The sequence below is a fragment of the Nicotiana attenuata genome, unplaced genomic scaffold (assembly GCF_001879085.1).
Source record: "Nicotiana attenuata strain UT unplaced genomic scaffold, NIATTr2, whole genome shotgun sequence".
Taxonomy (NCBI): Eukaryota; Viridiplantae; Streptophyta; class Magnoliopsida; order Solanales; family Solanaceae; genus Nicotiana; species Nicotiana attenuata.
The window spans coordinates 216,806-233,158 of record NW_017671011.1 but is presented as its reverse complement, the minus strand read 5'-3'; the positions used below and the strand labels follow the sequence as shown (position 1 = coordinate 233,158).

At 36.3% G+C, this 16,353-nt stretch overlaps 1 protein-coding gene across 2 annotated transcripts; it reads right to left on the bottom strand.

The window, feature by feature from the left end:
- Window positions 1-1,534: 1,534 nt before the first annotated feature.
- LOC109205210 (chaperone protein dnaJ 1, mitochondrial) lies at window positions 1,535-15,102 on the bottom strand. 2 transcript variants are annotated; one of them, XM_019367895.1, is made up of 17 exons: window positions 14,812-15,101; window positions 14,622-14,713; window positions 14,032-14,115; window positions 13,871-13,909; window positions 13,660-13,776; window positions 13,532-13,573; window positions 13,348-13,435; window positions 12,060-12,124; window positions 11,861-11,923; window positions 11,712-11,784; window positions 10,145-10,236; window positions 7,810-7,881; window positions 6,472-6,528; window positions 5,328-5,376; window positions 5,173-5,242; window positions 2,939-3,028; window positions 1,535-2,289 (listed from the first exon to the last, which is right to left on the bottom strand). In XM_019367895.1, the coding sequence occupies exons 1-17, from the start codon at window positions 15,059-15,061 to the stop codon at window positions 2,193-2,195; spliced, it is 1,440 nt and encodes a 479-aa protein (XP_019223440.1). In that variant the 5' UTR covers window positions 15,062-15,101; the 3' UTR covers window positions 1,535-2,192. The 2 variants fall into 2 exon arrangements, with proteins under 2 accessions (XP_019223440.1, XP_019223441.1); XM_019367896.1 differs by having other exon boundaries at window positions 2,200-2,325; window positions 14,812-15,102.
- Between the last annotated feature and the right edge of the window lie 1,251 nt (window positions 15,103-16,353).

Genomic DNA, 16,353 nt, shown 5'->3' with positions numbered 1-16,353 from the left:
TTCTGTAAATAGAAAAACTTAGACAAACCGAGTAAATAAGTTTACAATCTCATATATATACGAAAAAACCTCGCATAAATTAAAATATACGAATAAAGAAACATAAGCGAACACATATGCATAAATTAAAGTCACTTATGTTTATGTCGTATATTTCAATTTATGTATATGGATTTTGGGTCGAGTCGGGTTGGTCCGCTTTTTAATTGGGTTAATTTAGATTGAAAATAAAAAATATAAAATGCGAAAAAAAGATATTGCATGTGTTTTCCGGCAGTTTTGATTTTTGTATGAGTTAGTGAAAGTTTTGTGATTTTTATTTCAGAAAATATAGTTAATTAGCCTTCAAAAGAAAAGAAAAAAACATAATTATATAATTTTAATGAAAAAATCATAGTAACATGGCCCACATTCATACATGACTAGCTTTCCATTGTATCCAGTATCGCAAGCAAGGAAGTCAAATCTTTTCTCCTTCGGTCTCTTTGCTTTTGCTCTAACAATTTCCTTCACTTTTCACCATTCCCCAAACTACTTATAGCAGAAGCAAAAACTAGAGGATTTAGCACTGAGCTGATCCCACTTGCTTTTAACAAACTTTTATGCTAAATGGAGAATGGGACTTGCTGCTTTGTGCATTTGGCAAGAGACAGGCGTAAAACTTATCGGCATCGGGTGCTTATACCATCGCAAATATGTTATCACTAAATTATAGTTAATTAATCCATATTCTTTCATTAATTTATTACTTAATCATGATAATTTAACATGATTTGTTGTAAACACCTGGTGTGGACAATTTTTACCATAGATAGGAATTCCATATTTGTTTGTCTTGACGTAGGAGCAGTAAATATTAATATCAATTAGTTGTAAGCAAAGTCTTGTTTACATAGTTATATGGTGTAGGACTCTCTTGTATAAATTGATGGTGCCTTCGATTTATGGCGATTGGTGACTACTAAGTTTATTCCTTGACCAAGAAAAAGTGAACAAATTTATTTGAATGAGAGTAGAGCTGTATTGGAGATAAGTAAAAAAAGTTTTGTGATAGCTTCAATTTCTAGATTTTATGAAATATGTAACTTTTTTTCTACTTGTATAGCTTGTGCCTTGTTGTCCCCTTCCGTATCCCAGTTTATTCATGTCTAGGTATTAAAAAGATTCATTCCGACTTTCCTAAATACAAAAATAAAAGGAGCATCTTTGGTTTAATAAAAGGAGCATCTTTGGTTTATGAAAAATCCCTTCATAAAGCTTCAGGATAACCTTATTTGCTTAAGAAAAGACTTGTACCTCCTTCAAACAAAAATATCGAGATTCAAGACAAGGAACCACAGATAAAACTGTGTTTTTTCATTAGTGTATATAATTCACAAAAGCACCACAAATGTGCTAATGGATACAAAGTAGAAAGTACAGCAGACGATAATAATTATAAGATCATGGTAATGAGCTTAACTATGATTTTCTTTTTAGTGTATGTGTGTGTGTGTGTGTGTGTGAGAGAGAGAGAGCGCGCGCGCTAATAAACAGTGTCCAAACAATAATGTGAATTATTTATTGCTCAAGATAAAGGGAGGAAAACCTTATGAGCTTTTCCACAGCGCCTCCACAACAAAAATATACACGTTTAGACTACTGCTGGAACTTTGCTATGTAACCAAAGAAAAATAAGGGACAAAGGAATACATGCTAAATTTTGCAGCCACTAATGCTTGCATTAAGGTAGGCTGTCTACATCACACCGCTTGGTGCGGCCCTTCCCCACCCTGCGTGAATGCGGGATGCTTTTTGCACCGGACTGCCCTTTATATATATATATATATATATATATATATAGGGGATGCTTGTAACCATATGTCGATACTCAACTGTCTCTTCAAAGGCCTTGGATAAAATGGGCACTTTCTTTTTTATTGAGAACTATAAAGGCATGTTAAACACTATGCAATCTGACCTCTCCTCGAGAAGTGAAAGATAATTAGCCCTACAATGTGTAGGTGATATTGCTGCCACAATGGGAGACACTTGGTAACCTTCACTCCATTGTGGGAAGTTCTCTCCAGATCTGGTTGAAAAACAGAGACTAGTAAACTCTGGTGTCAATATGATGTTAATAGCAGGTAGCAGCTGCACCATGGATTCTTGTAGCATATCAACCATCTGCCGGAGACAGCTGACACCTCCAATCAGTTTGTTTTGGTTAATAACAGAAGAACCAATATAAAGAGCGACAATTCAACCACAAACTTCGGGCTCGATACACGTTCAAACAACTGCTGCCACCTGTAAGTTCAACCAGTAGAGAGCTGCTGGTAAAGCCTGTTATCCATTACCAGAATGTTCACCACATTCAGAATGGTGGCTATAGACGTAGACTATTCAGCAAAAAAAATACTAAAGCACTATTCCTGTCAGATAATAATGTGACAACGCTCCAGTATCCATACAGAAAGTATAAACATTCATGATAAGAGAGCATATGTGGACATTTCTTGAACTCTGAGACCCCCCCCCCCCCCCCCAACCCCAAAAAACCAAAAAAAAAAAAAAAAAAAAACCCCAACCCCCACACCCTCAAGAAAGAAAAAAGGAAGAGCTATCCTAACCTGATATAGTTAGCGAAGTTCAATGAGTAGCAGAGATCGGCAGGTCACAGCATTCAGTTTTGCCTATCAACTAATTTCGATCATGTATCTACTGTATAGTACAATAATGGGAGAGAAAGTTATACCCCATTATCTCTGTCTTTTTTTGGCTAGAAAAATAACTTAATAAAACTCATTTCAATTGACTTTTAACAGTATGTATTGAGGTGAACAACTCAAAATCATATAGAAATATCCACATGCATCAAAGATAGCACAAAATTTCCAGTTATAGTCTTCTTAAATTTTAAGTTACAAACAAATTAAAAGAAAACAGAAAAACTTACAAATTTACTTCTCCATCCATGTAATCTCCATTAACAATTTCCTCCTGTGCAAATTCTTCCATTATAGTACGCTGTCGTTCATTCAACACTCTACAAACAAAAAAACAATGATAACCAAGCTAAAAAGCATCCTTGAATTTTTGTCCGTGCAGCAAACTCTTGCGGAAGTTCCAGATGAGCAACAGAAAAATAGAGAAATAAATGAGAACTGTCTGGTCAGAAGGATTTCATCTCATAAGATACTCTTTTCATCCCATAATACTTGACCTACTTCGCTTTCCTTGCTTATTCATCCCTTAATTTTTAATCCCTTTCTTCAAATGGAAAACTTTCTTAACAATTCAAACTACAATATTAATATACATATTCTCAACTAACTTACTTCAGTTTCCACTCTTCGAACAATCATTTAAGTACTTCTCTAACACACTAAGCGTAATCAATTATAACATTCTAACCGTAACAACCACGCAAGTCAAGCTAAGTCACATATTTTGGATAGTGTGAGCAAACTAGCAAAAGCACTAACAAACTGTGATGCCCATGTTGACGGGCGAGCTGATTAGGATGGGTCAAGAAGAAGGATTGACAGGCTTCTACGCTTCGGTTCAAGTACATATGACACCTTGGGCAAACCTCACACTGAAAAGGTAGAGGAGAGTGAAATGTTATATAAGACAACATGAGTTCACATGATATACGAGCTTATGGTACCAGAGTCGAACTTGGTATGATTGTGGGGCAAACCTCAGCGAGCATGAGGGAGGGTGGATCAAAGAGAAGAAAAGATAGACTTATCAGTAACAAGCTTCCGAAAGGAGAGGTGAATATGACACATTATGCAAATCTTACATCAAAAAAGGAAGAAGAAAATTAAGTGCTATACAAGAGTAAGACAAAGCATAAGTTCTCATGGTAAGCGTGCTTTCCGGTCGATGTGGGGTAGCCCAACGGACAAATCCATGAAGTTTGTTGGACCAAAGCGGGCAATACGTGTCATGGGCTTGAATTGCAGCTATAACATAGGCAGATCTTACTGGGTCCGGAAAAAATAAGAGTTCATTTTAATATCTTCCCTTTTCAGGCTTTGGAGAGGTGATTCTGCTCTTTCAACTAGAGGTGGCAGCTCTTTTCCGCAGTAAACAAAAGATCACTCTTATGTTCCTTTCTTTTTTTCAACTAGATGTCGTACATTTATTTCTTCAAAATTTTTGTAAGGGAGAAAGTGATAAATAAGTTTAAAGCAGCTTTACAACAATATTTAAGATAGATGTCGATACATTAGGAAAAGGGATGATAATGATATTTTACACCTGATTGACATTTCAGGAATCTTTTTTAACTTTTATTTTATAAGTTTATATAATTTAAACAAGTTATAATACTTACGTGATATTTTTAAAATTATGTATTTATTGATATGGATACACGCGCAAAGCGCGTACCTAAAACTAGTAATAATAATAAAGGAAAGAGCAGGTGATTATAAATCTGTAGATGCATTCAATTTACAATTTGACTGCCCAGACACTTTCATACGTAACAATAGATATTGCTAGTTTATGGTTCATTTAGTGATACAAGTTATCTGACCAGCTCAGATCAAGGATTGACTCAACTCACTGGTTCTAAGAACGGGGCTATCATCCTCTCATTTTACACATTAGTGACCATTTCACTCTTTTAAACACCACTTTGTCTAATGCTCAGAGGTGTCATCCCTACTATCCCCAATCTCTAAACATCTGCAGCATTTTGAATAAAGATTAGCTGTTCAACAATTCACAAAGGAATCTCTCAAAGATATTGATGGTGCAATTACCTTGGGAATGTTCAGGATCCCCATAAAAAATTACTTATTACCTTTATGAACACGCCCTTCTGATGACTTTAAAGATTGTATGAGTTAGTACAAATTGTTCTTGTGCATCAGATCGCAGATCCTTTTTGAAGTCACTTATCATTTCTTCCTGCTCTTTTTAGTTTTTTCCCATGAGGATGCAGGATTAGCTAATTTTGGTGCTTGACTTAATATAAATCAGCTCAGGTAGCATCCTTGAGTTTAATAGCTTAAGAAACCCATTAAAGACATTTGTTATTTCCTCCAAGCAACGCAATTGTTAAGATCATCAATTCCCTACCCCTACCCCCTACCCCCCAACCCTCTAACAAGTCTAATGAACTGCAATCATTTGGGATAAAGGTGATCTGGAAATGCGAGAGAGAAAACATACGTCGGGAAGTCAATGCGGAACCGCACATATTGATCTCCATGGTTCACCAGAAACCCACTCTTTGGCAAACCTAAGTATGACAGACGACAAGACTGATCACTCAGAAGGAAGCATATCAAACAGAGTAGAAGTGACTCTGACTTAAGCTATGATACCTTTGCCTCGTAGTACCACAAGTTGTCCAGGCTGAACCCCCTTGGGTATCTAAAAGGACCAGAAACAGAAAACAGCAGCAAGCATTGGTAAAAAAGAAAGTCAAAAAAGGAGAAATACAGTGGTCGTAGCACATGAAACAAAACAATGAAAATAAAATAAACGGAAGAAAAACACCAAGGAGTAAGCACTTGACTGATGATGATTTTATCAGGCAACATATGAAACAGTAAAGCAACTTCAGTAACTGGAAATGCATGACAGAAGTGATTGAAATCTCTTTTTATCAAATTGTTGCAATTGATGTTTGACCCCGAAGCCAATTCCTTGCTTGTTTATGAGCATTCAAGTAGCTTCAGTTCTCATCTCCCCTCTTTAGTCTGGATTAGAAGACAAACTTTTTTTTCCAACGAGAATGGCCTTCATTTTCAGAAAACAACTACAGGTGGATAAAATAGTCCGTAATTTGGGAGAATTGGTGTTAGTTTTGTCTTTTGCAAAATATTACCCTTAGAGTTCCCAAAGCGCTCTTTCCCCAGACTCCACTTCATATTTGGAGCCAGAAACAGTTGAACCTCTAGACGAGGAATTGAAAAACTTTACTTCGTATTTTACACTACAGATAGTTCACAAAGACAGTGCACTTGATTTTTTTTAATTACAATTGGATGGGGAGCCTTGGAGCAATGGTGAAGTTGTCCCCATGTGACCTATAGGTCACAGGTTTGACCGTGGAATCAGCCACTGTCGCATGCGTTAGGGTAGGCTGTGCGGTCCATCCCCGGGACCCTGCGTCAATGCGGGATGCTTCGTGCATCGGCCTGCCCTTTTTTATCCGTAACAATTGAAGAAAAAAATTTAAAAACCAATTTAAATAGAATCACAGAACCATGGAATAGATGACTATCTCAACACAGATAAGCAAAGGATAAGCAAAATCTCTGCCATTCAGTCAAATTTGAAAAAACAACCGAAATGGAAGAAGAAAGTTTAAACAGACACATTCAAAATCAAGGTGACGCAAAATTCACTATTAGTATTTTACTTCACATTTATTCTAACGCCTTGACAGCATTACAACACTTATAGCAAATAAAATACATTAAAAATGACGAAAGATGGATAAGCCCAGTATAAAACGCATACCTGTATCTGTGTCTTTCCGGATAGAGTTGGTACCTCAACTTTACCACCAAGAATAGCCTATTAAAATTCAATAAGAACCACCAAATTTCATAATTCTACTTTAAGTCACAAAAGCATATGTAAAGAAGAAGAAGAACAAAAGAGCTTTAAGCATTTATTTCAGGTCTTCTGCATTTAGTCTTCTGTTCTAACTTCTATGATGTTCCCTTCTCTTTATATTTTGCAAATCCATAACCTACAATTTAAGGATTGGAGCTTATTCAACCAAGTTCTAACATCTTTTTCTAGTAAACACGCTGCTATGATGCCCAGCTACACTACGTATATGTTGTTTATGAGAAAGGTAGAAGGCAAGCTACATATTACATCTTTTGTCTAACAAATACTCGCCTTACTCACTGGTTAACTTTTCTTTAACCAGTTAGTTGGTCTTTGTTAGCCATGTGAGCAGAGTGCCATTAACTAAAATAGTTTAGATATATGAACCTTGAAACAAATACTACGCATGGTAGTGGCTTGAACAGGGATAGGCGTTGTGATCCCTCCAGCTGCTTATTTTTCTAGTTTCTGAATTATTTTCTGTATCAGATATGCCCCACTTTTACTTCTACAGTAACAACCCTGGTTTTTACTTTTAACATTCCATTATCAGCCTACTCATAAATATAGCCGGATAAACCAAGAGAAGACTACTGATTAAAAAAGAAAAAGAAACAACCAACAGAAGACCACCAGAATACACATCTACGATGCCCAATCCAATCCCTGCTTTCCAGGTGCCAGCGGTATCACCCACCCACTCGGTATTATCTTCAACCAGTTACCTTGCTAACCAGTATCAAAGGAAAACACAGCAATCTCTAACCATTTCCAGCTGGAACGGGATGAAATTTGCTGATGGGACTGTTCAAGAGAGAGATTGAGGAACGTTTCATAGAGTGTCAATGATGGTACTAATTATTTTTATTTTTTAATTTTTTTGAATAATGGTACTAAGGTTGCCAACTGAAATGGGATGAAATTTGGTGATGGGACTGTTCAAGAGAGAAAGATTGAACAAAGTTTCGGAATTCAGAGACTGTCGATAATGGTACTAATGATTTTTAATTTTTTTATTTTGTTTTATAAGATGCACAAAGAAAAAAGGGAGAGAGTGCGTCAAATATCTCCTCAGTAACATGAGAAGGACGAAGGAGACAACTAGACGTTTAAACTTATCAAGAAATAAAGAAGAATAATCCAAATATCTTTCTACCAATAGCGAATCAAATTTTTATGGTAAAGCATATACTTTATTAGCATGCCCAAAAGAAGGAAAAAATTGAAAGTGATTCTCACTTTTGTAAAGCTGATATGATAATCCACATAAAGGTCTGCTCCATCTCTAGCAAAAACAGGATCTTTAGCAACCTGCAAAACAAAAGGCATGAAGTTTTCACAAAGACAGATTCAACCAGCCAACGAAAAGGACCCCAAAGACAAAACGTTTTTAAAGAAAAAGGGGAAATCCAAATTGACAGCAGAACAACACCAATTGTATGCTCAAGTAGCCGATTATCAAAAGATTCTTCATTTGTCTTAACGTGACCATGTCTACTGGTGTGACACAGACATGGAAACTTGGCGCGATCAATGTAGCGCTGAAGCTTAGAGCAGCATAGGCAAGACTCGCCTCACTTCACTGGCACTTTACAGCTTTAGTACAGGTCTCACAAGAGTCTCAACTTCCAATGGGATCAGTCTTAACGAGGGCAACATCGAATAGCAAACATAAATGACAAAGTGATAGAGGACACTTTTCTATTAATATGTTGGTGAATTGGAATACGAAAACAGAAATGTAGTAAAAGAACATTATAGTTACTAATCTGAACTACAAACTGCATCTGAATCATAAATTTAAAATGCTTTTTGAACTTGAATAGCATGGCTTTTAGGTCATACATTTCCATAGCTATAGCTTCTCAATGCTCTAGTCCACATAGTTATGGTTTGCATTTATATTCATTTTTCTAGTATGACATTTATTTTTTATGTTTTATTTATTTCTTCAGTAGAGCTTTTCTTCGCTACGGCTCATGCTTTTATTTGCACTTTGCACCCAAAGCTCCAGCTGACATGGTACTTTTCCATGCTTTTACCTTTGATAACAATACGTGGATTCCACATCATATATAGCCCAAGAAAAAAACCTGCACTTACCATGCATGCTACTCAAACACACCCTTTTGCATGCTACCGTTACGCGTAAATCAGTCCATGTAACATAGCTTTAGAACGTATTGTGGAAGGGCTTGAGCCAAATCAATTGTTCGAATAATGGTCCAAGCTCCAATACTAGTCTTTTCGTCTTTCGTTTTGAAGTAAATGTGAATGCTTATCCCTACTTGCTTTCAAATATCTCAAAGTAAATTATTGAGGGGGCAGATAAATATTAAAAAATTCATCCCCTCACAATGTATTTTTGGAGAAACATAAAGAGCTTCAATTGAATCAAGTCATTTCTTGTTCAAGCAGTTCTTGCTTGAGTTGAATCAGTCAAGAGTTCATTGAAAGAAGACAAAGGCCAAGGAGAGTAGAACCTGAGTTGTTACCTGAGCCAAAAAAAGAAGCTAAGTAGAGTTGAATAAGGTGAAGGTGAATACCGCTTATCAAGCGCTTGGTTAAGTGTCCAAAACTGTAAACTTGCTGGTTCGATTGGATTCGAACAAATATCTCTGGGTGATTTTCTTTTTATTCGGTCGTGAGGGGGCTTCCACTTTATTACTCAGGTAGTGTGAAATGGCTAGAATCCCTTATCACCTTTCCTTTCGGTGATATATTTTGCCTTAGCACTTACGAAGTAGACGTCATTTATTGAGTTCATGTGAGCTCTTCCATTCCCGATCCAATTACAACTAAAAGAATATTCATCAGCTTATCACTATCAGATATTCGATGCACCTCTACTCCATCAACTTTCGTCGTCAGAAAAATAAATACAGTGGTTTACTCATCGTGCATCTTAACTGCTTAATATACTTTTTTCATAATTCAGCCAGTTCTGTTGAAGATTGAGGAGCTGGAAAAGCCAACATAGAGAGTTTTCGAATACCTTCCCCTTCCCCTCTTTATTTGTTTTCTGACCGTCTAGAAAAGGTAAATGGCCTTTCTCTCTACCTTTATTTACCCTTCCTTAAGACCTATCTACCCAAATAATATTGTTTAAGAGAAGGGTAAATAACCTAAAGCATTGGCAAACACACTATTATGTATATATCATCTCGCTTCATTAAATAACAAAGCTTCTTCGTCGTTCTCTTCTTATAGTAAACGTGTAGGATTCCCCCCCCCCCCCCCAAAGCAGCCTTTTTTGCCTGTCAATGAGCAGGCCTTAGCAGATCCTAGTCATGTCTAGCTTGTAGGTGTTCATACCCATCACCCATTGATATTCCAAATCCCTTAGTGTTGAAAGAATAAATCTAGTGGGTTTCTGCTATCAATCAGGGATATCTGACGATTGATCAATGAGCCAAAAATTTAATGGATTTCTGCTATATATAATGCAAATATTATAGTGATTGACCCATGAATAAAAATTCTTGAAGTCACAGATAATCACAAAGAATCACATTCGATAACCCAATATAGAAGATATATTAGAAGTAAGACTTGACAGATGAGAATCATGCACCTTTAGCTTTATAAATAGGCTGCCTGGTTGCATCCCTCGCTTGCCAGCATGACCAGCTTTAGGCACACGAATAGTATCACCAGAGTCAACACCTGATCCATCAGGAAAAGGAAGATCATATGATAATCCTATGTTATGCTGTTAGACCTTGCTACTGAGTGGAAAATCAGAAGAAGTTTCAGACGAATACATTCCTACTCATCCAATGATCATAAGATCAATCAACTACGCCTAATTACCAAATAAGTTGTGGTCAACTATATGAATCATCTATATCCATTCGGCTCTTTTTATGCCAATAGCAATTTAAAAGTTCCCTAAATCTCACATATGTTGTTATATTGACATACAAGTCTCTAACCACCCTAAAATGACTTTTGATAAGCCAGACCCAATGTAAGTGTAACAACAACAGCTAAGCATTAATCCCAACTAATTGGTATTTCCTATATGGATCATCTCTTTCCATTAATTTTGTTCTTAGCTAAATCAGCATGGATACCAAGAGACTATAGGGTTCTTTTGAAACTTACCTTCATAAATTTTAAATGTACCCACCTTCTTAATCATCATAGTGTAGCATCAATGAACCCATGCATTTGGAGGTCTACGTAAAACATGGTTAAACCATCTCAGGTTAGCTTCTCTCATTTTATCGTCTACATGTATTACCTTAACTTTTTGTCGGATTTGGTTATGTCTAATCTAGTAATCTTATATAACACATAATCATCTTAACATCTGCATTTCTGCAATACTTTTCTTGTGGCTATGTTAGGTCTTAAAAGTTCAACATTCACTCCCACATAATGTTTTTGGTCTCACAACCATATTATAGAATTTACCCTTTCACTTTGATAAGTATCTTCCAATTAATAGTACTCCCATCACGCTCTTCTGTTTCAATCATCTTAATTTTGTTCTCTGTGGTAAAGCTTCGTTATCAGCCTTTAGCAAAACCATTAGCCTTTCTAAATTGACTACACTTTATCTTCTCAGTTCAGTGTTGTAACTCTACACTCTAAATTCAGGACCGTACCAGTTAACGCAACCAGAACACATCCGGTAAAAAAGGACTTTTCTCCATAGTAAGGAGGTCATGGTATGACGAAAACCAAGTACGACAATATAGTCAAATCCTTTGTGGAAAAAGCAACAGAATAGTCTTAATCTTCATATAAATTGGTACTTTATACACTTTTTTTGACTTGGTACTTTGTACACTTTCTTCACCTATTATAATCGATAAACTTATCTATTACAGTTCTATACTATGGGGATTTGTATCCATAGAGTTTACCACATGTATTTATGCCCAAACACCATCTTGGCTGTTTAAGTTTAAAATTAGTGCAAGCCGAACAGTCCCCCCACCCTAGAGGAGAAAAAAGAAAATGTGAAATATCAAGAATTGACAGAGTTGATTTATTTGAAATTAGTGTGCCATCCACCTAGTTTTTTAAGCAGAATACACAAATACTTTAAAATGAAGTACCAGATGTAGCTCAGAAATAAACGAAACTCCTTATGGTAACACTTAAATTGGAAAGGAAAAACCAATGCATACCGCCGGGTATAGTTACTTTAACGTCTTTAGTGGCCTCAACGACTCCTGATCCTTTGCATGCCCTACAACGTTCCTAATAGAAACCAAGCAATGATTATTTGAAGCTTTGTGTCAAATCAGAGAGCTGTTCATTGTCTCAGAATCAAGACCTTAATAACTCGTCCAGATCCTTTACAGGTACTGCAAGTTGCTGTAAAAGGAGGGATTGTAACCTGATGAATAGGTCCCAGAGTATTAATAACACATAAAGATTCTGAACATTGCTCGATTATCATGCAAAAAAGAAAGTGAACACTGAAGTTAAACCTCAAAAAATGAGGAAATGCTCAAAAATTTGAATGTACTTACTCTCCCAATTCCTTGACAAGTTGGACATACTTTAGGCTTGGAATGCAATGGATAGCCCCTACCATCTGAATGAGAAAAAGGATAAAACAGAGTAAAAGTTAAGATCATGATGTGTGGTAAAACTAAGAATTTCAAAGCGGAAATTTTGGGATAAAATTCACTTTGTCAATGACCACAACTACTCCCATTAGGTTTTTAACAATTAAAAAATACTCCATGCATTTGACGTGATGCACATTGCTATATCACAAATGATATGCCTCTAAAAGAAGTAATAGACCATATACTAAGAATTTAAATTCCAAAACAATTCAAAGTAAGCATGACTCTGTTGAGTATAACAACTTCATACAACTCAGACAATTAATTTAATACTTTCTTCTAGCACTAAAAAGATATTCCTCCTATGTGACGGTGTTTGACTGGCACAGAGTTTAAGAAAAAAAGAAAGACTTCGGGAACTTCTGACACAGATATTTGTATGGCTATAAATCATCTCATTAAGGGTATGGCAAGCTTGAATTTTTTTTTTTTTTTTTTGGTTACATTAAAATGAGAAGTTTAAAGTTAAATTGTTTATGAATATAGAAAGGGTGCCATTTTATCGTGGAACTAAAAAGAAAAGTGTGCCACATATAATGGGACAAAGGGAAAAGTAAAAGTCAAAGTAACTCCATTTTTCATGCTAAACCATGTCATATTATATTGAATAGATTGAATACTGTTACGTTTCACTTCTCTCCTCTTGAGAAGTAGACTTAAATATCATTTTCTTTCGTTTTAGATGGAAGCGAGATAGTGACTCCAGGTATAAGCACCATTATCATGAAAATAGAGTAGCCTCATTACGTCAAAATTTTAACCAAACTTTCCAGGTGAGCTTTGTAATCAATGTACTAATTTAACCATTAGGACATCACCCTACAGTACTGTATTTCTAGCAGGGATAAAAGCATGAATGTTGGGACTCTAGCAGTCTTTTGCGCCCTTCACCTCTAGTAACGAGAACAGAGAAAGAGAACGAGAACATGCCCATACAGAGAGAGAGAGAGAGAGAGAGAGAGAGAGAGAGAGAGAGAGAGAGAGAGAGAGAGAGAGAGAGAGAGAGACCAAGAAGCAATATAAATTGCATAATCTTCCTAGTCATGCTTCCGGGAAGAGATGGCATAACAAACAAAGAAAAAGAAGACAATGGAATATCCAACTCGGACACAAAGGAAAGGCTTCAAAAAACACAACAGGTGGTTTAAACAATGTGGATAGAAAGAGAACATCAGTTTTTACTTACGGCAAGAATCACATGGAACATCTGCGTCAAATGACAGATGTTTTGTGCATCCTTTAGCAGCTTCAGGAAAAGAGAGAGAAAGCTCCACCTACCATTTGAAGATATTACAGTCAATCAGGTTTAGTTTTGGAGTCCCTCAAATTGGGGGAAACATCAAATGGAACACAATCACAAAAGGCACCACCTGAATGTCTTGCGTCAAATTTTCAGCCTCATTTTCGAATATCTGTGAGATATTGAAGCATATACATTTAAGCAAATTCCATAAATCATTGCACTTCAGAGAAGAGGAAAAGAAAGGGGAGGAAATACCTCAGAAAAAATTTTCTGAAACGAATCAGAGAATTGTGTGCTATAAGAATATCTAAAATCATTGCCATTCGCATAATTATAATTCATATCTTCTGTGCTGCTAGGTTGCTCCTTCATCTGTATTAGTAAAAAATTTATTCTTAGTTATGAAGTGTACACCATGATATAGCATAATTTGAAAATACAAGCCAAAGGAGAAAAGATATGTCACCATGTCATATTGTGCTTTCTTCTGTGGATCTTGCAAAATCTGAATTCACCTTTCACGATTACAATCCATAAAATTATCATATGAATGTAGTACAAGGAAATGCAGCAATTCTTCAATCATGGTCATAGTGCTATTTTTGGAGAACATAGAAATGTTTAAACCTCGTATGCATCTCTTATCTCTTGAAATTTCCTCTTGGCGGAAGGATTATTCTTATTGGCATCTGGATGGTACTTTTTTGCAAGCTGCAAAAGATTTTTAAGTCAAAGCACTAGAGAATTACAAATAACATGGAAAGGATAAAGGAAAAGATATAATGCCACAGATCTAAGCAAGATAATGCTCAATATAAATGAAGCAAAAAATTCTTGAAGTGCAAAAATATTGAATCACTTGTCTCAAAACACTGGCACAATGTGAATTTTCCACCTCTAAACAAAGAAGAAGATTCCTTTCCGTATATGGGACTTTGGGGGGGGGGGGGGGGCAGGAGTAAGAAGAAGATTCTGTTCTATTGTAATGAAAATGAACTATTAAATAACCAGCTTCTTCATTGAAAACAATCTACAAATGACTAGTAGAATTTCAACACCATAAAGGAAATAGATCCATACTCAAACAAAAAATAGTGCTATTGACAGTGACAAGCTTTTAACACCAAAATAGCAGACAAGATCTCATTTCAACTGAAAATAAACATATCAATAAGGCACCTATTCAGACCTAAAACCCTATTGCATAATATCCTCACCGCATGAAAAGCCTTCTTAATCTCATCTCGACTAGCATCTCTAGATACACCTAGAATTTCATAGTAATCTCGTTCTGCAGAATAACAAGCTCCTGAAAGTGAAAGGATGCAATTGGTACATACGATAGAGCAATCAATAAGCTGAAACACACAAATCAAAAGTAACTATCTATAGATATTGGAGGAATACCGGTGGAATGGATAAAATGCTTCGATGGCGGAAATCTCCTAGTCGAAGAACTATTAAGTTTACCAATAAAACTGCAACTGTGCAAAGCTGATATACAAAGCAAAGTCAAACATAACATTATGGATTGGGTTTTCAACTGGCTGAACATAGTGCATGTTAGAGTAATAAGATCTTCTGGCAAGTTCCGGTGTTTCAACATACATTCAGCATATGCATGAACACAGTTTTCAGTAACAACTATATCTAGCATTTACATATTCAACTCCGATTCACGTAAATCTGATGTTGTCAGCTAGTACTAGGTTGGGGGAGGGGGGAAGAGGGGGGGGGTAGGGGGGGAGGTACCAATAAAATATGCAACATATACATTGCAGTAGAATGGTCATACCGGGATACTTGGGAGCCCAAGGATATGGCCTAGTAGTCAATGAAGTGGGAGGAAAACCACGAGGTCTCAGGTCCAAATCTCAGCGGAGGCACAAAACACTAGGTGATTTTTTCCCATTTGCTAAATCTTGGTGGGCAAAGTTGGTTGGTGAGAGGTAGCAAGTACACATTGAAATAGTCGAGGTGTGTGAAAGCTAGCCCGGGATAGGGAAAGAACATAGATGTGATGATTACATCATAAAACAGAGAAAGGACTATTGCCTATTGCAGTGGTATGGTTTTATCCCTAGCATGGAATTGTGATATGAAGAGCTAGACATAAGACTCATTCTTTATCTCCTGCTAATTATCTTCCATTGAATTAGGATATCATTGCAATGTACCCCACCAGCCCTGAACACTTAGTAAACCTTACTTTATTGAGGGGAAAAAAACTGAACTACTTCTTAAATCATTTAGCTCTTCATCTTTAAAGTTCCTCTAATCTAGCTGCGCAGCATGGTTGTTCTAAATATGCTCCCTTCAGATTCATGATATTGAAAGTTTGACCTCTATAAATATAATATAAGTATTACTTGTCTAAATAGAATCACAATGGGCTGACTTCTAATTCTTATGGGACTTTCACCTTTTCGATTCTCAAGTAGATTGACTGACTTTGTGCTATCTTTTTAAAAATTATAACTTTAATAATTTTAAATCAAATAAACTACACATAACACATAGCATAAAACAAGAGGACGATGCAAAGAAAAATTTAAGTTGTAAATATTGTTGAAGTGTGTGACTATCTCATCTAAAATCGTACGTTTCGAAAGAGTGCGCTTTTATTTATTTTTATAAGGATAAAGAATGCACTTTTATTTACTTAATTATGTCTTCAACACACCCCTTCACGTGTGGGGTTGATTCTTTTTCATGAGCTGACCACGTGGAAGTTCTTTCTCGATAATGGAAGATTCTAGTGCAACTTGTTTGGAATACAATCAACAACGCCGAAAATAGTGAAAGGTGTGATACATAATTGGACATACAGGAGGAGAAGAAGGAAAGGCAGACATGGGATGCGGCACCCCGATCACTCATGTGGGTACTTTGAAGGGAAAAGAAGAAGAGAGCTTTTGGGTGGGTGTGCGTGTTTGGGGTTGGGGTTTG